The sequence below is a fragment of the Myotis daubentonii genome, chromosome 1, assembly GCF_963259705.1.
Source record: "Myotis daubentonii chromosome 1, mMyoDau2.1, whole genome shotgun sequence".
Taxonomy (NCBI): Eukaryota; Metazoa; Chordata; class Mammalia; order Chiroptera; family Vespertilionidae; genus Myotis; species Myotis daubentonii.
Window position 1 is genome coordinate 424,328 of NC_081840.1, and position 22,875 is coordinate 447,202.

Here is a 22,875-nt window from a genome sequence, read left to right on the forward strand (position 1 = left end):
AGAGCGTTGGCCTGGGGACTGAAGGGTCCCAGGTTTGATTCCAGTCAAGGGCATGTACCTTGGTTGTGGGCACATCCCCAGTGGGGCATTTGCAGGAGGCAGCTGATCGATGCTTCTCTCTCATCGATGTTTCTTGCCGGGAGCCGGTCCATCCTTGCTGTTTCAAGGGACCTGGCATATATGGCGTACTGTTCTTAATATGTTTGCTCACCTTCTTGGCACTATGTGTTTTAACCAAGGTCACCTCTCTGAGAAAGGTTGTTTCCCCAGGTAGGGATTTTCCCCTGAAGTTAGGGAGGGGATAAAACCCCTTAACTAAGTGCCAGGCGGGTAATTAATCACTTTAACTATGAACAATCATGCTTAAGCTACATAATCTTTACTCCCTGGAATGGAGATAAGAAATGCCCTAACCTTTGGAATAGAGATTGATAGGATTGAATCAACTGGTATAAATACAGATGTAACAAGACAACAGGAGACAGAACTTAGAAGACAGAACCTACACACAGAACCTAGACACAGAACCTAGATACAGAACCTACACAGAACCTAGAGACAGAAGAACTTCGCTGGAGAGAACATGGCAAAAGATCCTGGACAGAAACTAGCCTCAGAACCTAGAGACAGAACCTAGCGAGAGAACATGGCAAAAGATCCTGGACAGAAACTGGCCTCAGAACCTAGAGACAGAACCTAGCGAGAGAACATGGCAAAAGATCCTGGACAGAAACTGGCCACAGAACCTAGACACAGAACCTATCGAGAGAACCTGGCTGAAGAACCTAGAGACGGAACCTGGCTACAGAACCTGGATAGAACACGGCAAGAGAACCTGACTAGAACCTGGTGACTGATCCTGGCTGGAGAACCTGGAGAACCTAGCAAGAGAACATGGACACAGAACCTGGCTGGAGATCCTAACCAGAACTTCGCTGGAGATCCTGACCAGAACCTGGCTAGAGATCCTGGCTAGAGATCCTGGCTAGGCTGCTGATCAACTGAATGCTGCCTCCATGTCATTCCTTCTTCGCCAACTCCGTCCACACCTTTGGGGACCCCTGGACCTGCTGGGGTTGGACCCCAGCATCTGGCGCCCGAACAGGGACCCCTTAGGTAAGCCCCTCCGCCCGTGGGATGGATAGGACTCCACCATAGGAAGAGGGTGGATAGTCTTCGCCAACTCCGTCCACACCTTTGGGGACCCCTGGACCTGCTGGGGTTGGACCCCAGCAGTTTCTGACTCTCTGTCCCTCTCCCTTCCTCTCTGTAAAAAAATCAATAAAAAAAATATATTTTTAAAAAAAGACACAGTGAGAGCAGAGCTCGCGTGACCACTCCCGCTCAGCGGCTTCGGATGTTTATTGCTGACCTGCTCCAACCGGACACAACGCGGGACAGAGAGGAGCCACCACGGTCCGTCCGTCCACCCCGGGCTCGTTCCAAACAGCAGGAGCGAGCGACGGCGCGAGGCTGGCTCCCGACGTTTCAGTGAGCAGTGGTCGCGCCCACAGCCTCGGGGGAAACAGGAAAGTCCACCAAACCGCCTCACGTCTCTTCTTCTCCGGCATCGGCATTGCCTCCGAGGGCCCGGGACGCGCTGCCTGCGCCGCCGCCGCCTAAAACAGCTGGATGATCGAGTCCCGGGACTTGCCGACACCAACCCATTTCACTGAAAGGGAAAGGCCGGTCAGGCTGGGCGCAGGGAGGGGAGGGGCACACTGGGAGGGGAGGGCGCGGGGCGCGGGGCGCCCACCTGCCACGCCCACGTGATTCTCCACGAACCGCACGTAGCTCTGGGCCTGCGGGGGCAGGTCCTCCCACTTCCTGGCGCCCGTGGTGTCCGCCTTCCAGCCGGGCAGCGTCTCGTACTCCACCTCCACCTTCTGCAGGATCTCCTGGTTCGCTGGGGACACGGGTGGTCGTGCCCCTCAGGCGTCGCTCCAGCGCAGGCAGAGGCCGGGGAGCTGGGACCCCCGCCCGGGGCCTGCCTCCCTGGGGGCTCAGCGGCCCGTTGCCCCACTTGGTTTGCAGGGCCCGAGAGGGGCTCTGGGACACTGGCTGGACCCCTCCACACGGGGCCACATCCACCCACGCGGATTCCCGTGGGCTCTGCTGGGCCACCCCGTGACTCAGCGAGGGGGCCGGGACGCTGCTCGGAAATTCTAACGGGCGCCCGGCCGGTGCGGCTCGGTGGCTCTGAGATTTTGTTTATTTATTTTTTTTTAAAGACATATTCTTATTGGTCTCAGAGAGGAAGGGAGAGGGAGAGAGCGATAGAGGCACGGAGAGGATCAGTGATCGGCTGCCTCCTGCACGTCCCCTACTGGGGATCGAGCCTGCAACCCGGGCCTGTGCCCTGACCGGGAATCAAACCGTGACCTCCTGGCTCACAGGTCGACGCTCAGCCACTGAGCTGGCTCTGAGATTTAACGTGTTAAGACGTCCTGAAGGAGCTATGCCCGCCCCTCCCCAGGCAGGGGCCCCACCGGACCGGACCCCGGGGCTCACAGATGCCATCCATCTGCTACTGATGGAAGATGCTGGAACAAGCGGCCACCCCGACACTGACCCAGGGGTCACGCCACACTTGTGCCGCGCCCTCTCAAAGGTCAGGGCCAGCAGGGCGAGTCGGGGACCCTGGAGTCGCTGGTGGGTCTACACAGACGGGGCAGGGGGCAGCACCCTCAGCCGGCGAGGGCGGAAGCCGCTGGTGCACTGGGCCCGGGTGTGAAGTCAGGAACCCCAGCTTCCCAGGGGAGGGGTGTGGCGGTGGGAGCCCAGCGAGCCTCGCACAGCCACCTGAAGGGTTTTCTTAGGTCGCACTTTCATCTGGCCATTTGCAGAGTTTTAGGCTCACCTCTGCTAACAGGAGCGGGCTTTGGTGCCGGCGGATCCCCAGGGCCCAGGGTTGGTGCCCAGTTGCCTCCCACCTGCCACCAGGCCAGTCCCTCTGAGCCCTGCCCAACGCGTGGGACGCCCCTGCGGCCACCCGAGACCCAGCCGCGCCCTTAGCCGCAGATCTGGGTGGCCAGAGGTCAGACAAGCGCTGCTTCTACACTCGCCAGGGGCGAGCCTTCCCCTCTCGCCGGGCCCCGGGCACGTCCCCCGGGCGCCAGTGCCGCTGCCAGGGCGGGAAGCCGCCTCCCCTCGTACCTGGGAAATAGGGGATCCTTTTCCCGTTCAGCTTGTAGGCGATGCCGACCTTGATCTCATCCAGGGCGTCCAAGATGTCCAGCTTCGTCAGGGCCAGCCTGTCGGAGCCGGAGGACACAGTGGAGAGGCTGTGGGCCAAGTGCTCGCGCTGTCGGCCTCCTCCACGCCCTCCTCCCCCGCCTCGGGGGGCAGCAAGCAAAGGGCAGCACAGCGGGCAGGCGGGCACACTCAGCGCCCGGCAGCACTGCCTTCTGCCCTCAGCTGCCTCATCTGGGGTCTCAGCCTGCTCTGCCCCCTGCCGGGCTGCCCACGCAGACCCAGCTCTGCACCCCCGATGCCGAGCGGCGCCCGGCTTCATGGATCTTCCTCCCACCAGGCCTCACCCTGACCTCCACCAGCTGCTCCCTTTCCTTCCCCCCGTCAGCCCCGGGCAGGACTCGGCCTCGCCGCCCACTGTGGCCCTGCCGTGAGGGAGGGTCTGGGTGCAGTGACACCCGCTGGGGAGACTGGCTCTGAGCCCCGATGCCCAGCTGTGGTTGCCCCAGTGGGGTCTGGGATCCTGGGGGCCCTGGGGGGGTCTGGAACCCAGGGGTGCAGTGGGGTCTGGGAGCCTGGGGACCCGGCGTGGATGGCGCCCGCATGGCCACGCAGTGACCGACGCTCACGCGGTAAAGCCGTTGACCATGTGGGCGAATCGCAGTATCATCAGGTCCAGCCAGCCGCAGCGCCTCTTGCGGCCGGTGGTCACCCCCCACTCGTGGCCGCGGTTCTGCAGCAGGTCGCCGATCTCCTGCGTGAGGACAGGAGCCTGGTCGGCTCTGGGGGCCCTTCCCTCAGCCCGCCCCCCGCCTCCCGGCCCGGGGCCACGGGAGAAGCTGCACCCCCCACAGACGCCCTCCTCCCAGGCCACCTGCCCCAGCCGAGGCTCGGCCTGCTGGCAGCGGGTCGGAGGCCTCTGGGGAGGCAGCGGCCGGCGCACCTCCCCCCTTAGTGCCCAGGCGCAGGGCGTGAGGGGCCTGGCCTGTCGCTCAGCTGGGGCCTGCAGTGTGAGGTGACTTCTCCCGGGGTCCCCTCCCTATCCCTGGGTCCCCTGCCCTGTCAAAGCTGCCAGATTCTTCCGGACGTGGCACCTTCCCGCCCCCCCTCCCCCCGCGTCCTCACACACCAGCTCAGGACAGGGGCCTCCTGTCCTCGCGGCCACCAGACACAAGGCCAGGCTGACAAAGGCAGGCTGGGGCACCCTGAGGACCCCTTTCTGGGCCAAGGGGGGCCCTGACCCCACTCGCCTGCCTGCCGCACCCCGGGGAGCAGGGCCGCGTGGACACGCGTGTGCACCGCCCGTCCTCAGCGCAGGGCCACCAGGCGCCTCGCTGCAGGGCCCACAGCCTCACGCTCGCGCACACCCAGGGCCCGGCCTCCCTCCCCGTCCCGTCGGCGCAGGCACTCACGTTGATCTGCTCGGTGGGGAAGGCGCCAATGCCCACGCGTGTGGTGTAGGCCTTCACCACGCCGTACACGTCGCCCACGTTCTGGGGCGGGATGCCCAGCCCCGTGCACACGCCGCCCACCGTGCAGTTGGATGACGTCACAAAGGGGTAGGTCCCTGCAAGACGGCCGGTCAGGGACCCCCACAGGTCACCCCCCCAGGGCCCTCTGGGCGGAGGGCGGTGGTGGTGAGCCCCCCACAGCCCCTCAGTGGGGCCTCAGGGGCCGTCCTGGGGGAGCGGCCCCCGCCGGGTCTGGGGGTCGGGAGCGGGAGGTCGCTCTGCAGCAGGTGCCTCCGCGCCGGGAGCCCGGGGGCGGGGAGGGAGGTTGTCGGGGCGCGGCTCCCCCACCCAGTCCTGGTCTCTGGGCCCTCGGCCTCTCATCTCCAGCCGCCTCCCCCTCTCGGCTAAGTTAGGGGGAGGGCACGGGGGTCAGTCCGAGGCAGGATGAAGGCCATGCCCCGTCCCCCCAGACAGGACAGCGCGGTGCGTTGGGGCGCGGGGCCGCACCGAAGTCGATGTCCAGCAGGGCGGCGTTGGCGCCTTCCACCAGGATCTTCTTGGGGGGGCCGTGCAGCGCCTCGTACATGAAGTACACGCCGTCCCGGACCATGGGCCGGATCCTCTCGGCAAAGCCCTGCACGGGGCGGGGGGATGCGGCTGTGGGGCCCGGGCCGCCCCCAGCTCCCAGCTCTCCCACCTGGCTCACCCCGACAGCCCCCGGGGCCTCGGTGACCATGGGGGGAGGTGCGTGCCCAGTTCATCCGCTGGAGCCCGACCCCCAGGACCTCAGGATGGGGCTGTGCTGGGGGTGATTAAAGCTCAGGTGAGGTCCCGGGGGGGCCCTAATGCAGTGGGACCGCGTCCCTACGTTCCACGCTCTGTCCTCAGACAGGGCGGGAGGAGCGGGATCCCAGCTGGAAACTTCCAGAAGGGCTTTGTGCTGACGCCTTCCTGCCCCCACCCCCGCCCGCTCAGAGTGAGCAGGGGGGCCACTGCCCCTCCTGCCTCGGCTGGGACAGCGCCACCTCCCGCCCAGCCCGTCCTGGGCAGGTCCCCAGAGAGGCCATGGGTCCAGCCCTGGGTGAGCCCGGCTCCATCCCGGCCGGGGGCTCCCACCGGCGGCTGTGGGCCCAGAAGGCCGGCCGCCCCAGCATGACCCCGAAACGGTGCACCCCGCGAGGTGAGTCCGAGCCGCGAGCCGCCGGCCCCTGCTCTACCTTGAGCTTCTTGAGCTGCCCGTCGACGTCGATCTCCAAGGTGGGGAACATGGACTGGTGCTGGTGGGCCAGGTTCTTGAACCTGCAGAGGCCACAGCGACGGGTCCCCCGGGCCCTGCTGGGTCCCCGAGCCCCACTCGCCGGCCCCCCACCCCGGGGCGGGGGGCGGCCGCGTACCTGGCGGAAAACTCGTCAAAGTCGGCCAGCAGGTCGCAGATGCGCAGGCCCGTGCGGGCCGCCTTGGACGCGTAGGCCGGTCCGATCCCCTTCCGGGTGGTGCCGATGCTGGGGGGGGGGGGGCAGCATGAGCACGGGGGGGGGGGGGGGGCGGCCCGCCTGGAACACGGGGTCCCCCGCCCGCACCCGACCCGTTTCCACCCACGCGGCCCCTCGCAGGGCGGGGCTGGGCAGGCAGCTGAGCCCCAGCGACACCCTCACCCCCGGCTTCGCCCTGGGGCCCGGCGCCCCCCCCCCCCCCAGCCCGCCTGCACCCTCGCCGGGCCCGGCCCCGCCCTGCCACCTGCGTCCGCCAGGCTGTGTGTGTCCTGGTGTCTGTGCGTGTGCGCGCATGTGAGTGTGTGTGTTCTCACATGCATGTTCACGTGTGTTCACATGTGTGCGAACCTGAGAACCAGTCCCGCCTCCTCCTAACAGTGTCTGTGGAGGACCCCTCCACGGCCCAGGCGCGGGCGGGGCGGGGCCTGTGTGTGGGGTCCAGGCCGCGGGGCCCAGTGACATGGGGGCCAGCAGGTGCCCGCCTCGGGGTGGCAGCCAGTGCGGGACCCAGAGAGAGGCCGGGGGGAGCCAAGGGGGCTGCTCCCCAGGGGCTCTGGGTCCAGGTACCCCACCCGTCGCGCTGCCCAGGACGCGCCCAGGACCCAGCCCGTGGCCGCGCCGCGAGCCGCCCGCACTCACTTCTTCCCTCTCTGCGCCTGGCGCTGCACCTCCTGCAGCCCGTTCCACGGCCTGGTGGAAGTCGAACACTGCGGGCGGCACCGGGCGGGCAACAGGCCCAGAGTCAGAGCCGCACCCGCTGCCCCCACAGACCCCGCTGTCCCCCCACAGGCCCCGCTGCCCCCCACAGGCCCCGCTGTCCCCCCACAGGCCCCGCTGCCCCCCACAGACCCCGCTGCCCCCCACAGGCCCCGCTGCCCCCCACAGACCCCGCTGCCCCCCCACAGACCCCGCTGCCCCCCACAGACCCCGCTGCCCCCCCACAGACCCCGCTGTCCCCCCCACAGACCCCCGCTGCCCCCCCACAGGCCCCGCTGTCCCCCCACAGGCCCCGCTGTCCCCCCACAGGCCCCGCTGCCCCCCCACAGGCCCCGCTGTCCCCCCACAGACCCCGCTGTCCCCCCCCACAGACCCCGCTGCCCCCCCACAGGCCCCGCTGTCCCCCCACAGGCCCCGCTGCCCCCCCACAGGCCCCGCTGTCCCCCCACAGGCCCCGCTGCCCCCCCACAGGCCCCGCTGTCCCCCCACAGGCCCCGCTGCCCCCCACAGACCCCGCTGCCCCCCCACAGACCCCGCTGCCCCCCACAGACCCCGCTGCCCCCCCACAGACCCCGCTGCCCCCCACAGACCCCGCTGCCCCCCCACAGACCCCACTGCCCCCCACAGACCCCGCTGCCCCCCCACAGACCCCGCTGCCCCCCCACTGCCCCGCTGCCCCCCCACAGACCCCGCTGCCCCCCACAGACCCCGCTGCCCCCCACAGACCCCGCTGCCCCCCCACAGACCCCGCTGCCCCCCCACAGACCCCGCTGCCCCCCACAGACCCCGCTGCCCCCCCACAGACCCCGCTGCCCCCCACAGACCCCGCTGCCCCCCCACAGACCCCGCTGCCCCCCCACAGACCCCGCTGCCTCCCCACAGGCCCCGCTGCCCCCCCACAGACCCCGCTGCCCCCCACAGACCCCGCTGCCCCCCACAGACCCCGCTGTCCCCCCACAGACCCCGCTGCCCCCCCACAGACCCCGCTGCCCCCCCCACAGACCCCGCTGCCCCCCAACAGTGCCTGCCTCCATGGGAAGGTGGTGTCCAGTATGAAAGGGGCACCTGGGACCCTGGCTAGTGTGGCTCAGGTGGTTGGAGCGTCGCCCAGGGCACCGAAGGGTCTTGGGTTCGACTCCCGGACCGGCACACACCCAGGCTGCAGGTTCGATCCCTGATTGGGGCGTGTACGGGAGGCAACCCATCGACGCTTCACTCTCTCAAATCAATAAAAACAGACCCTCGGGTGAGGATTAGAAAAAAGAAAGGGGTCAACTTGGAACCGGCCCCCACTCCTGATCACGTGGGACCGCAGGCCCCTGGCTTTGGTCTCCCCACCTGCCCAGGGCCATGAGCCCGGCCGCCCTGAGCTCTGGGAGGCTGCGCGGGGGGCGGGGGTGTCACTCACCGAGGTGGGCCCGGTCGGAGATGATGAGCCTCTTCTCCCAGTCCCTGAGGCCTGCGGGCGAGCGGGGCTGAGGGGCCGGCTCTCCTGCACCCCCGCACCCCCCCCACGCACCCCCGCACCCCTCCACGCATCCCCCGCCCCGCCAGAGCCACCAGCAGCGTCTCCGGTGCTCGGCCAGTGATGGGCCCTCCCTCATGGTCTCTCCGCCTGCTGGGGTCCAGGCCGCACCCCCAGGGGACGCCCACCCACCCCCGCCGGCACCTGTCTCCCCACAGGCCTCCCTCTGGCGCCTCCTGGCGCCCGATGCCCGGGGTCAGGTTCCCGCGAGCCGTGTTGCACCTGCCCTGACCTTGAGGCCCGACCTTGAGCCAGAGGCCCAGGCTCTGTTCCTTCCTGACCCTCTGGGGCCTCGGGGCGGCGCGTCCTGGTCAGGCTGCCCCTAGACGCCCTGGCTGTGGCCCCCGCACTGCCCACCGGCCGCCGGTCCCCAAGGGCCCCCGGGAGCCACAGCTCTCCCCGAAGGCCTGGCCGCCACCAGGGAAAACCCACGGGAGGCGCCAGCCGGCACGGCCGCTAGGCACCCGCGGGGGCCGGGACCCGGCGGGTCTGCGGGGTCGACCTACCTTTCTTCTCATTCTTTTCTGCTTCTTCAAACAAACCCGGCAAGTGGACAACCACCCCGTTGCCTGCAACACACGGACACGGGCTGAGACGGGCACCGGGACTCGGGGTGCCATGGCCTGAAATCGCCGCCGCCGCTGGGCTCAGCGGCTGAGCGTCGACCTCTGACCCAGGCGGCCGATTCCCGGTCGGGGCACAGGCCCGGTTGTGGGCTTGATCCCCGGGGTGGGGCCGGCAGGAGGCAGCCGATCCACGAGTCTCCCATCATGGAAGTTTCTCTCTCTCCCCAGCTCTCTGAAATCAACACAAATATATTTAAAAAAAGAGAAAGAAATGGGCACGGCCCCGTTCACAGGGCAACAGCCACGGCCGCTGGGACGTGGACACAGCCCAGTGTCCGCACGCGGAGCCGTCCCGACGTGGCCCCTCCTCGCCGTGGAACGTCACTCAGCCTCGAAGAGGACAGACGTCGGACACCTGCTACAACGCGATGGACGTGAGGACGGGTGGACGTGAGGACGTGAGGACGGATGGACGGGAGGACGGGGGGACGTGAGGACGGGTGGACGTGAGGACAGATGGACGTGAGGACGGGTGGACGTGAGGACAGGTGGACGTGAGGACGTCGTGTGAGTGACGACACAGACACTGCGCTGTGGGACCCCTCGCACAGGCCCGGAGGAGCCGGACCCGCGGGGACAGACAGCGATGGTGGGGCCGGGGCTGGGGGGGGGGGGTTAATGGGACAGAGGCTCCGTGGGGAAGATGGGAAAGCCCTGGGCACGACGGCGGGAGGGCTGCACGCGCTGCGGACGCACGTCCCCCCTCTGACCCGCAGGCACAGGGGCTGAGACGGCACGTTAATCTGTCTGCATTTTATGTACAAACACAACAGGCCCAGCCCGGCCGGCGGTGTGTGTGTGGGGGGGGGGGGGGGTGAGCGTCAGCCTATGAACCAGGAGGCCCCGGTTGGGTTCCCGTCAGGGCATGTGCCCGGGATGCAGGCCAGGAGGGGGCGTGCAGGAGGCAGCCGATCAGATCCCTCTCACCATGGATGTTTCTCTCTCTCCCTCTCCTGCCTCGCTGACGTCAATATGAACACATTTTAAAAACCACAAACAAATACACACAAGCCCAGCCCGAAGCATTTGCAGCGACAGCAGAGTGGCAGGGGCGGGGCGCGGGGGGGGGGGCGGCAGCAGGCGGCACGGGAACTTCTGGGGTGACAAGTGTTCTTGATTGGGGTGCCGCCGGGGCACGCATGAGGCCTCGGACGCCGCGGGGTTATTTAATAATCCGGAAACGGGACCTTGGGCTCGAACCCTCCAGGGTCGGCCGGCGCGCGGAGCCCAGCTTCCCAGCAGAGCAGGCGCCCCGGTCACACGGGCCCGTGGGGTCCAGGTGAAGCCGGACGCTGCCCCTTCCTCCGGGACCCCAGGCCCTGGGCCAGGACACCGTCTCCGGTGCGCCCCCCGCGCCCCCCTGGGGTGGGCAGTGGCCTGGGCTCAGCGAGGGAGACGGGCGTGGGTGCAGGTGGGAGTGACTCAGGCGCAGGCCGCACGGAGCACAAAGGTCGCCTAAATGCCAGGTGGCAGGGCCTGGGGGTGTCGCAAGCTGCGGGACAGTGTGACCCCGCGCCCTGGGCCCTGGCTGAGTGTGAGTCTGGGCGCACGCTGACACTGACACTGACACTGACGGACAGCTGGCCCTGCTGGCACCGCCCTCCCCCCTCCCCGGACCGTGCGCCCTGACCGAGCGCCTCCACCCATCCAGGGCGCCTCCTTGGCCTTGCTTCCTGCCGAGTGGGCGTGGGGGGCAGGCTGGTGCTGAGAGGGCTTCCGGCAGGGGCCCCCATCAGGAAAGGCTGGGGCGCAGGCTGGGCCTGAGCCTGCACCCACGTGAGGGGCTCTGGCGACCTCCTGCTCCGCCCCCTGCTCACAGCCACCCCCTTCCCTTCCGGGGGCCACCCCGTGCCATCGCTGGGGCGTGCCTGCTGCTGCTCCCCCACTTCCTGACCGGGGAGGGTGGGAGCAGTGAGTCACCAGTGTGGCTCAGTCACAGAAGGAGCCGGAAGGAAAAGTACTGGGAGCTGGGGGGGGGGGGGTGAGAGAGAGAGGGACAGAGAGAGCGGGAGAGAGACCAAGGGGGAGGAGGGGAGAGCCACAGGGTCCTGGAGGTGGCTCTGTCTCTCGAGGGCACTAAAAGGGCAGGGCGGCTGCAGGGAGGGCAAGGGGCTGGGGGGGGGGGCCAGGCAACTGCAGGGAGAGCGAGGAGGGCGCTGGGCAGCACAGACCTCCCGCAGGGCCAGGCAGAGCTCAGCCTCCCGCAGGGCTCGGCTCCACCACGGCAGGAAGCCAGGCCTGTACGCGCACACGCACGCACACGCACACGCACACTCACACACGCGCACACCTGAGCAGGCATGCTCCATCGCGGGCGTGCACACACACTCACACACACACACACGCACACATGCACACCTGAGCAGGCATGCTCCATCGCAGGCGTGCACACACACTCACACACACACACACACGCACACCTGAGCAGGCATGCTCCATCGTGGGCATGCACACACACTCACACACACACACACACGCACACCTGAGCAGGCATGCTCCATCGTGGGCATGCACACACACTCACACACACTCACACACACACACACGCACACATGCACACCTGAGCAGGCATGCTCCATCGCGGGCGTGCACACACACTCACACACACACACACACGCACACATGCACACCTGAGCAGGCATGCTCCATCGTGGGCATGCACACACACTCACACACACACACACACGCACACCTGAGCAGGCATGCTCCATCGCGGGCATGCACACACACTCACACACACACACACACGCACACCTGAGCAGGCATGCTCCATCGCGGGCATGCACACACACTCACACACACACACACACGCACACCTGAGCAGGCATGCTCCATCGTGGGCATGCACACACACTCACACACACACACACACGCACACCTGAGCAGGCATGCTCCATCGTGGGCATGCACACACACTCACACACACACACACGCACACCTGAGCAGGCATGCTCCATCGTGGGCATGCACACACACACACACACACACACGCACACCTGAGCAGGCATGCTCCATCGCAGGCGTGCACACACACTCACACACACACACACACGCACACCTGAGCAGGCATGCTCCATCGTGGGCATGCACACACACTCACACACTCTCTCTCACACACACACACACACACACACGCACACCTGAGCAGGCATGCTCCATCACGGGCGTGCACATGCACACACACGCACCCAGGCATGCACATGGGCTTGCTCAGCACCTGGGGAGTCGGGGAGCTCAGGGAGCTGGCACCCTCGTGCCCTCTGGCCAGGCTGGCCACGTCCTGGCCGTGCCCCGCCCCTGAGGCTGAAGGCAGGCTCCCGGGTCAGACACTCGGCCGGGGCCCCTGGGGGTGACCGGGACCTGGGCCGCGGCCTGGCTGAGCAGGTGGTGCAGGGACAGCCGAGGCCCAGCGCCCCGGGCGGCGGGCACTCACCGATGAAGGACACGGCCTTGGTGTTGATGATGCCGCTGGGCAGCAGGTGGAAGTCGTACTCTTTGCCGTCCACCACCACGGTGTGGCCAGCGTTGTTGCCCCCCTGGGGACGGAAACCCGCTGAGTGCACAGGGCCTCGGGGGTTGGGCCCCCCGGAGAGCCTGTCTCACTCCAGCCCTGCCCGGGCCCCCGGCTCCAAGGCAAGGTGCCTAGGCTGCTGGCACGGGAGGCCCTGCCCCCAGGGCGGGAGATGCCGTCCACACCTGGACTCGTGGAGTCTAGTCCGGTGTGGGCTCTGCGTGTCGGGGGTGAGCCGGGTTGGCGCCCTGCCCCTCCGTGGAGGCGGGGCCCGACACCCCCACTGTCTCAGGGGCACCTGCTGCCCCAGGAGGCGTCTCAGTGCAGCCCTGGCGCTGGGGCCCCCTCATGAGAAATGAGCGCCCAGCCTTCCCACTACAGGCTCAGCCCCCACCGCCTGGACGGCCGTGCACGGGGGAGGGGACGGTGCCACCACGGGCCAGTGCCCTCCCTCAGCAGGGACCCTGGAGCGTCCACACCCTCCACTTCAGAATAAAAAGAAAAAGCCCGTTCGCGGCCAGCCCTGTTCTGGGACACAGGCCACAGCCCCCTGTCCTGCCACTGGAGGGCCCCGCGGTCCCCAGGGCCTGGGTGGGGGGCCCCTCCCGGCTGTCCTGCCTCCTGGGTCCCCACAGGGATGAGCAGAGCCCAGGGAGGGACACAGGCCCGCTGGTGCCCAGCCCGTGACCTGTCCCTGTGTCCACTCCGTCCCCAGGACCCTGAGCCCAGCGGGCCCCACCTCCTGCCTCTATCTCCCCAAGACGGTTTACCGTGGGCCCGCTCCACACGCTCTCTGACGGAGGGGGCCATGGGCTGAGACTATGAGGCCCCCCCATCCCCCCCCCGCTGGGGGGGAGCTCACTGGCTTTCCTGGCGTCTCAAAGTTCCTCCAACATGGGGGGGGGCAACTGGGGGCCGTGAGGGGCAGACGGGAGACAGTCCCCGAACCACTGAATGAAGTGGCTGGAGCCCTAGCCCTCCACCGGCCAGAAGCCCATCCCGCCGGGACCCCGGGCGCGGGGCATCCGCTTACGGCCGCCCCCACGCTGCCAGCCCCGGGCGTGGAGCCTGGGCATCCCCCTGTGACGTGACCTTCCCGCCACCAGCCCCAGTCAGCAAAGCTGTCCAGGTGTGCACCCCGGGCCCTGCCTGTCCCACAGCTCAGCCCCGGGGCCCTGAGCGTCCCTGGGACTCCCAGGTGCTGGCTGCGGGGACCGCGCGTGTGCAGGGGAGGGGAGGGGAGAGGGGGTGCTGGGGGCCTGGGGCCGAGGAGGGTCTGAGTGAGAGCGGACAGGGCACCAGGCCTTGGGGGCTCAGGGTGGAGCCCGTGTTGGGAGGGGAACTGGGTGAGCCTCCTAGGGGACTGGGGGGGTGGGGAGGGAGATGCAGATGCCAGGAGCGGGGCCAGGGGGTGAGATGGGCTCCGACCACCAGAACGCCCCCGGTAGATGGGCCTTCCAGCGGGCAGGGGTCCTGGCCTGGGTGCTGGTTCCGTCCCCCGGAGTGGGGGGGCTGGCAGTTCAGACCGGCCCCCGCGAGATTGACAGACCCCGGTCGTGGGGTCCCTATACCTTCCAGGGGTGCCTCCTTGCTTGGCCCTGTCTCCCCACAGGGGCAGTCACCCCTCAGTGGGCTTCTCTGCGCACGAGGCCACACCCACAGTCAGCTCTGCCACCCAAGGAGGGGCAGCTGGGGGGGCATGGTCCCCAGGGACAGATGGGGAACCAGGTCCCCAGGGAAGGGAGCTGGCAGAGGCCCAGGGCACCCCTCCCTCCCTGCCCAGTGCCCACGTGACCGCCCGCCGCCTCTGAGCACCTGCCCCTTTGTTTGGGGTAAACACAGGCCCAGGCACAGGCCCCCGCTGAGGACCAGGGCATCGGCGACCCTGCCAGCGCAGGCGGGCGGCACTCGCAGCCCCGCCCGAGGGCAGGGGCATGGCAGGCCAAGGAGCAGGCCCAGGGCCCGCAGGAGGGCGGTGATGCCTGCCCGGGCCCGGCGTGGCCTCCGGGGCCGCTCTCCTGTCCCAGCCGGGTGAGCCGGACCACCTGGGACCTGGCGATTCCCTCACCTGACCTCACCCGGCTCAGCAGCGCCCTGGTCCTGCCTCCCCACCTTCCCCCTGGGGACTGGCACTCAGCCTGGCCCCTCAGGCTCCGCCTCCTCCAGGCTCCGGTGGCGGAGCCGGGCCAGGCACAGCTCTCAGCCACGCCCCCTGCCCCTGCCCCTCACAGTCCCCATGGACACAGCTGCCTCCCTGGCGTCAGGGATCTAAGAAAGGGGGCCGCCTCACTCTCAGACCTGGGACCAGGCCAGGGCCAGGGCCAAGGAACCTGACCAGCCTGACCTTTCCCGGGCCTGCAGGCATCCGGCCGGCACAGCCTGTCCCCAGGGAGCAGCCGTGGTGACTCTGGGCCAGGCCCCAGGCCCCAGGCCCCCCCCTCCCCTGCATCTACCCGCCCTGTGTGGCCTCTGCCACCCTCCTTGGCACCCCAAGGCTCATGCAGCCCTGACATCCAGCCCTGATGTCTCTGCTGGGGGCACCTCGCCACACCCTTCCTCACCTCATGTTCCACATGGTGGGGTCCCTGAATGGAGCCGCACTGAGAGTCTTGTCCACCACCCGTGCCCCCAGCCTTGCTCCCTCGTGTCTGTCCTGGCCCTGCATACCCCACAATCGGCTGGAGGCCTCCTCTGACCTACCAGGCGCCCCCCGCCCCCCCACCCCCCACTCAGCGGCCCGTCCCCACCATCCTCCTCTGACCAGCACACAGGTCTCCGCGATGTTTGGACGGTGACTTAGGCCACGAAGTGCCCACTTGGCCCAGGTTCCCGGGAGGCGCCGGCCTGGCCTGTCTCCCTGGGATGCAGCCCCTGCCCCCCCCCCCCCCCCGATGTCAGCACCACTCACTCGGACAGGAGCCACGCTCCAGCCTGTGTGCACCCCCAGCCCTGGCCGTGTGCAGGGCGAGTGGACAGAGGGAGGCGAGAGGTGAGCAGGGGGCGGGGACGGGGCGCCGACAGCTCCCCAGTCTGAGCAGCCGCCAGCCCGGCGTGGCCGCGGCGACCTGGGTCTGGGGGAAGCGGGGAGCCCCCCACCTATGCAAGGCTTCTCTCGTGTGGGACCCGCTGACAGGTTCCATTCATTCATTCATTCGACCCCAACCAAGAGCCGCTCTCCTCCCGCCAGGCCCTGGAGCAAGGCCTGGGACGAAGGAGGCCACAGGGACACAGGCCATCAGGCCTTCGGGCCAGGGAGAGGGGAGGCCACCCGGAAACAAGTCCCGGAGGCGAAGAAAACCCAGGAGGAACCCAGGCTGAGGCAGGACCACAGGCCCCAGACAACTGAGATGAGAGCAAAACACGCGCAGCTGTGGGACCCAGCTGTGGGGGACCCAGATGTGGGGGTGCAGCTGTGGGGATGCAGATGTGGGGGACACAGCTGTGGGGGACCCAGATGTGGGGACCCAGCTGTGGGGAATCCAGATGTAGGGGACGCAGCTGTGGGGGACCCAGATGTGGGGGTGCAGCTATGGGGAATCCAGATGTGGGAGACACAGATGTGGGGGACCCAGATGTGGGGGACCCAGATGTGGGGATGCAGCTATGGGGAATCCAGATGTGGGGGTGCAGCTATGGGGAATCCAGATGTGGGGGTGCAGCTGTGGGGGACCCAGATGTGGGGGTGCAGGTGTGGGGATGCAGCTGCGGGGGACCCAGATGTGGGGATGCAGCTATGGGGAATCCAGATGTGGGGGTGCAGCTGTGGGGGACCCAGATGTGGGGGTGCAGGTTGGGGATGCAGCTGTGGGGGACCCAGATGTGGGGATGCAGCTATGGGGAATCCAGATGTGGGGGACCCAGATGTGGGGGTCCAGGTGTGGGGGTGCAGGTGTGGGGATGCAGCTGCGGGGGACCCAGATGTGGGGATGCAGCTATGGGGAATCCAGATGTGGGGGTGCAGCTGTGGGGGACCCAGATGTGGGGGTGCAGCTGTGGGGATTCAGCTGCGGGGGACCCAGATGTGGGGATGCAGCTATGGGGAATCCAGATGTGGGGGTGCAGCTGTGGGGGACCCAGATGTGGGGGTGCAGGTTGGGGATGCAGCTGTGGGGGACCCAGATGTGGGGATGCAGCTATGGGGAATCCAGATGTGGGGGTGCAGCTGTGGGGGACCCAGATGTGGGGGTGCAGGTGTGGGGAATCCAGCTGAGGGGATGCAGCTGTGGGGATGCAGATGTGGGGACCCAGCTGTGGGGTGCAGTTATGGGGTGCAGCTGCGGGGACCCAGATATGGGGATGCAGCTGTGGGGACCCAGCTGTGGGGTGCAGTTATGGGGTGCAGCTGCGGGGACCCAGATGTGGGGATGCAGTGGCCACAAGGGAAGGCCCAACCCAGGGACAGGCCAGGTGACCTGGTCACGGTCACTGGGGCCTGCCTGCTGTCGCCCTTTCAGGAGCCGCCCAGACAGACTCTGGCTCCAGCCCGAGTGGCCCATGGTTGGTCTGTCCAGGGCACTTGGAAGTGAGGGGCGTGGGCGGGCTCGGCCTGCAGACCCAGATCCGTTCCAGAGCCATCTCTGCAGCTGGTGGGAGAGCCCCAGGGCGCCAAGAGGAGGGTGTCCACAGTTAGGAGGGACAGACCCCCCCCCCCCACCGTGTCACTGGAGCAGACAGCAGGAGGAGGGGTGCCCTGTGCTGGATCGGAGGGAGGAGCAGCCCACAGGCCACACCCCTGCTAGGCTACAGAGGGACCTGGCTCCTGGCTCACACAGCAGGGACTGGGGGGAGGGTCCTGGGAATGGGGGGGAGGGGGCTTGCTCCCCATGGCTTAGGACAGAGAGGGAGGGGACCTCCCAGGGCCCGGGAGCTCCAGGCGTCCACTGTCGGCCTCACAGAGGTGGTCCAGCTGGTGAGGTGCCCTGACTCCGGAGCACCAGGCCGCCCCTCTCAGCGCGGAGCCCAGCCTCCAGGCGGGCGCTCAGGAAAGGCGGGCGCCCCTTGCAGCGGCTCAGGCCCAGCCCAGCACAGCCTGTCCTGGGAGCGGTGGTGACGGGCGCTGGTGCCTCTGGGTGCTCAGGAGAGGCACAGGCCGGGAGGAGCGGGCGCCCCTTCCCCTTTTGCGACAGCCTCCTGGCCGGTGGCTCCAAACCGGGCAGCGCCAGTGTGGCCCCCCTGCGCCCTGACCTGCCAGCCTCAGCAGGAGGCAGGCACGCGGCCGGCCGGCAGTGCCCTAGGGAGTGCCCCGCGTCCGTCACCCAGTAGCACAGAGGCCCCGCCCGGGCCCTCAGGGGACGAAGCCTGCTCTGGCCTCCCGGTGGCACTGCCAGCCGCTGGCCACCCAGGCCAGACGTCCGTGGCTCCTCCCACTCCCTCTGTCCGGCCAGGCCCTCCCCTCCGTGCCCTGCCTTCCTCAGGGCCTCCCCCAGGCCTGCCCCCCCTCCTTGCTGGCTTCTCCCCTGGGCTTCCCAGCACCCAGCCCCCTCCGTGTCATGACCCCTGTGTGGGGTCAGCCAGCCCAATCCCAGACCCAGACGGAATGAGGAATGGGGTATCTCCAGTTGTCCTCAAACCACCCAGGAGCTGGGGTCCCGCCTCCGCCCCCCCCCCCCCCGGAGGGCTAGCGGCATGCCCAGGGCACACCCCACCCCCTGAGGATCCGGTGTCCCCAACTCAGCAGGGCTGGTATTTATAGCTCTGCCCCGTCCCCCGGGGTGGGGGTGGGGCTGGTGGGGAAGGCGGGTCCCTGGGGAAGGGGTGTCCGCGCAGGAAGGGGAGCGTGGGCACCTGCGAGGGTGCCGAGTGCGCGTGTGGGCGGGTGGGGGTGGCGCTGGGAGGGCTCCGTCCCCAGGCCCGGAGTCTGGGTCGTGGGGGGCCCGCGGGGGGCGGAGGGGGGCCCGCGGGGGCGGAGGAGGGGCCCGCGCACCTGGCAGCGGCTGATGATGTCGGCGTCCGTGGCCAGCAGGTCCACCACCTTGCCTTTGCCCTCGTCCCCCCACTGCGCGCCCAGCACCACCGTCACGCGGGAGCCGCTCGCCGCCGCCTCCTGCTGCAGCCGCCCCCGCTTCACGCCGCCGGCGCCCGGGGGCCGGTCGTTGGAGGCGCGGGTCGCAGCCATGCCGCTGGCGGGGCGCGTCCGGCGCTGGCGCTGGCGCTGGGCTGCCCGAGAGCCCGCCCGCCCGTGGGCCGCCCGCCCGCCGTTAAAAGGCGCCGCCCCGGGTGGGGGGCGGGCCCCGTGACGCTCGTGACCTCCGGCCCCGGTCCCGCCCCCGCCGCCGCCAGGAGTCGGGTTGGCCCGCGGGCACCTCGGGGCGCACGGACCGACGGCGCGCACGGACAGGCGGCGCGCACGGACAGGCGGCGCGCGGCGGGGTCCCTCCCGCGGGCCTGGCCCGGCGCCCCGGGAATGTCACGAGGGCGTCCACTCCCCCGGCCCCGGGCAGGCCTGGGCGCTGCGAGCCCACCCCACGGAGCGGGACCGGGGGGACCCAGAAGCGGAGGGCGGGGTCCCCTCCAGCGCGGGGTGGGTGCGGCTGCAGACGGAGAGCCTGGTCCCTGCGCCCCACCTGGCGGGTCCGCCTCCCCGGGCTAGGGGCGCGCACCTGCCCGCCCGCGGCGAGCCCGGCCCCTGGACTGGCGCGCGCCCTCTGGTGGCCGCGGAGAGGACAGCGTCCCCTCCACGCGCGGGCCAGGCGTCCAGCGCAGGACACACTGTGGGTATCGCTGGTGGGCTCCATCCGGGAGAGAGCGGGCTGCCCTCGGTCCTCCGACCGGTGCTCGCAGGGCCACCTGGCGGGGCAGGGGGGCTGGGGGGCAGCCGGGATGCGCAGGGCCAGGGAGTCCGGTGCCCCAGGCCAGACCTCTTTCCCCGCTCCGGCCTGTGGAGGGACTGGGTGCCCGGACAGGCTGTGTGACCGTCGGATGAGCTCCGAGCTGGGTGCCCTGCCTGGGCCACCCCCGACCCCCACCCCCACTCCCCAAGGGACTCTTTAAAAAATATGTTTTTACTGATTTCAGAGAGGAAGGGAGAGAGAGAGAGAGAAACATCAACGATGAGAGAATCATGGATCGGCTGCCTCCTGCACAGCCCGCACTGGGGATGGAGCCCACAACCCGGGCCTGTGTCCTGACCGGGGATGGAACGTACCTCCTGGTTCACAGGTCGTCGCTCAACCACGGAGCCACGCCGGCCGGGCCCCAAATGGACTCTTTTTAAAATATATATATTTTATTGATTTTTTACAGAGAGGAAGGGAGAGGGATAGAGAGTTAGTAACATCGATGAGAGAGAAACATCCATCAGCTGCCTCCTGCACACTCCCTACTGGGGATGTGCCCGCAACCCAGGTACATGCCCTTGATTGGAATCGAACCCGGGACCCTTCAGTCCCCAGGCCGGCGCTCTATCCACTGAGCCACACTGGTCAGGGCCCCAAATGGACTCTTGCTTGTGTCTGGAGAAGGGGCCAGCGATGGGTCCCTGGGGATACCCTGGGCCCCTCTCCCCTCCCTGGGGTCTGCGCTGCAGAGGGGCCCAGAGCCCGTGCACTCACCCTGGCCAGGGCTCGGAGAGCCGAGGGGGGGCTCCTGGTGCTCCCAGGCTGGACGGGGGACAGCACTCCCAGGAAGAAGGGAGTGGACCGGGCTTGTCACCTGGCCATCATGGAGCGTAAGGGCTGCGCTGCCCCGCGCCTCTCCTCCCCTCCCTCCTCCTCCAGGTGGGAGCGGGCTCTGGCCCTGGGCTGGTCACTCGGCCCCTGGCCCCTCGGGGCACAGCCCTCTGAGGGCATGGGGACACCAACAGTTCCCGTCGGGGATAAACCCCACACTGTGTGGGTGCGGGCATCATGTCCACAACTTCCTGGTGACTGGCAGGGTGGGGTCCCGGGACCAGCCCTGGGGCAGGAGCAGGGCCGGAGGGCGTGAGGCTCTGAACGCCACCAGAGGCCGCGGGTGAGGAGGGGGCCCAGGGGGCGGTGCCGGGGCTCGGGGCTCAGGGGGAGGGAGTTTGGGCGCAATAGCTGGCTGTGTGGGCGAGGAAGGGGCTGGGGGGACCCAGAGTTCCGGAAGGTTCTGTTTGCTTGTTTCCGGAGGAAAGAAACTGGGCTTTGCATCCTGCCCAGGGCCGCGCAGAGGGATCTGCTGGGGTCGTGGCAGCGGAGGGGCGCTTCCCTCTGCCCACCCCTGGGGGGGGGGGCGCTGGCTCTGAGCCGTCCCTGAGGAAGACCCAGGCGGGGACCAGGGGACAGCGGGGTTTGACGGCTCAGCAGGGCCCCAGGCTGTGTCTATAAATAGCAGCGGGAGCCTGGCCTGTAAACAGCCCTGGCGCCAGCAGCTGGGCCATCACACGCTCAGCTCAGCCTGAATTAGACCCTCCCTGCCCCCCCCCCCCCACGGCCCTGCGGCGGCTGGGGTGGGCGGGGGGGGGGGGGGGGGCGGGCGAGGCACTACAGGCCCGGGAGCTTGGGGCCCGCTGTGTGACCCTTGGCTTGGCTGTGTGACCCCCCCCCCATGGCTGTGTGATCCCTGGCCTGGCTTTGTGATCCCCAGCTGCTGTCAGGGAGCAAGTGGGCCCGGCCACTGGGGGGCCACAGCTCACGTGGGGCATCGCCCCTGGCGACCAGGACACAGAGCCCGCACCCGCCTGCACCTGGAACCTGGATCATGTGCGCGAATGAAGGGTACGGCCGCCTTGGCAGCCCTGGCCACTGTGGCTCAGTGGATAGAGCGTTGGCCGGCGGATGGAAGGGTCCCGGGTTCGACTCCCTGTCAGGGCACAGGCCCGGGTTGTGGGCTCAATCCCCAGTGGGGGGCGTGCAAGAGGCAGCCCATCCATGATTCTCTCTCTTCATTGATGTTTTGATCTCTCTCCCTCTCCCTTCTTCTCTGAAATCAATAAAAATAGTTAAACATAAACGTAGCCTCTGACCCCCTGCCTGAATCCCCGAGAACCGACCAGCGAGCAGGGCCACAGCCTCTCCCAGAGCCTCACGGAGCGGCCAGGCCCACACGGCCCGCCCCCCGCCCCCCCCCCTCGCAGGAGGCCAGGCAGCGGCACCAGAGGGACCCTCCAGCAGGGCAGCTTGGAAAACACGCAGCATGAAGGGTGGCGAAGGCCACGGAAGCATCCAGAAAGCAGATGGACAGACAGGGCGGGGGGGAGGGCGCGGGGGGGGGGGGAGGGCCGGGGCGCGGGAATGGCCGCTGGCGGGGGGTGGTGTACCTTTTCATTTTCTTGGTCACTCCTCACCTGAGGGTATGTTCCCATTGGCTTTCAGGGAGGGAGGGAGGGCGGGAGAGACAAACATCGATCGGTTGCCCCCCACACACCCCCCCTAGGGCCGGGCATCGAGCCCACAACGAGGCACCTGCTCTGCCAGAGTCGAACCCAGAGCCTTCGGTCTGCGGGCTGATGCTCTATCGGCGGAGCCAACCCGCTGGGGCTGATGGGAATATCTAAGCCTGGACCGCGGGTAGAATCTCACGACCTGGTACACCTGCAGAGGTCACGATGGGGAGCTTATGGGTGTGAATTGGGCCCCAGAGGGCTGATGTGGGCTGTGTGCCGTCTGCTCTGCCCTGTCCAAGGCACTGAGTGGCTCCGGCGCAACCCTCTGTCCCTCCTCCCCACCCACCTGCTGACCCAGCCCTCCCTCCGCCTGTCCGTCCGTCAGCCCATCACCCACCCACCGGGCCAGGCCCCATCACGCTTCTGAGCACCGCACGCCCCGCCCCCGCCCCCCGCCCTGCCGGCTCTGGGATGTCCTGGTCCACATCCCCGCGCTTCCAGCCTCAACGGGCAGAGCCGTCAGCACAGGCAGCGGCCCCCCACCCCTCTGCTGAGCAAGGGGCCCTGTCCTGCCCCAAGCAGTGCCTGCCAGCCTGCTCCTCCGGGGCCCCAGAGCCCTTTCACCCCCACCCCACCGAGGCACCACACAATGAAAAATGCACAGTTCCATTTGTGTTAAAATCCCTGTTCCAGCCCAGCCGGCACGCAGGGGCGGAGCTGGGGAGCAAGAACGGGCATTGGGGCTCCAGCCTGCCTGGCTCCCGTGGTTTGGGGGTCTGTAACGGGCCGTCCCCAGAGGAATCTGGGTGCCAGGTCACTGGAAAGTAGGTGCAAGCTGAGGTGCCTGGGGACGCGCCAGGACCCTCCTCGGGTGGGTGCCAGGTGCATGCGGGGCGGCACCAGCGTGAGAGCCGGACCATGAAGACCAGGCGTGCGGGCAATCCAGGGTGCCAGGCAGGCAGTCCAGGGGTGTCAGGCAGGCAGTCCAGGGTGCCAGGTGGACAGTCCAGGGATACCAGGCAGGCAGTCCAGGGTGCCAGGCGGAAAGTCTAGGGTGCCAGGCAGGCAGTCCAG

The 22,875-nt window shown here is 68.4% G+C and overlaps 1 protein-coding gene across 1 annotated transcript; it reads right to left on the reverse strand.

The window, feature by feature from the left end:
* Positions 1-1,326: 1,326 nt before the first annotated feature.
* ADSS1 (adenylosuccinate synthase 1) lies at positions 1,327-18,715 on the reverse strand. Its single transcript, XM_059684878.1, is given in 14 exon segments — positions 1,327-1,672; positions 1,757-1,906; positions 3,157-3,254; positions 3,822-3,946; positions 4,605-4,759; positions 5,151-5,277; positions 5,861-5,942; positions 6,038-6,145; positions 6,776-6,816; positions 6,818-6,843; positions 8,262-8,312; positions 8,885-8,947; positions 12,438-12,540; positions 18,439-18,715. Coding segments are annotated over 14 exon segments (1,374 nt in total). The 5' UTR covers positions 18,631-18,715; the 3' UTR covers positions 1,327-1,619.
* Positions 18,716-22,875: the final 4,160 nt, after the last annotated feature.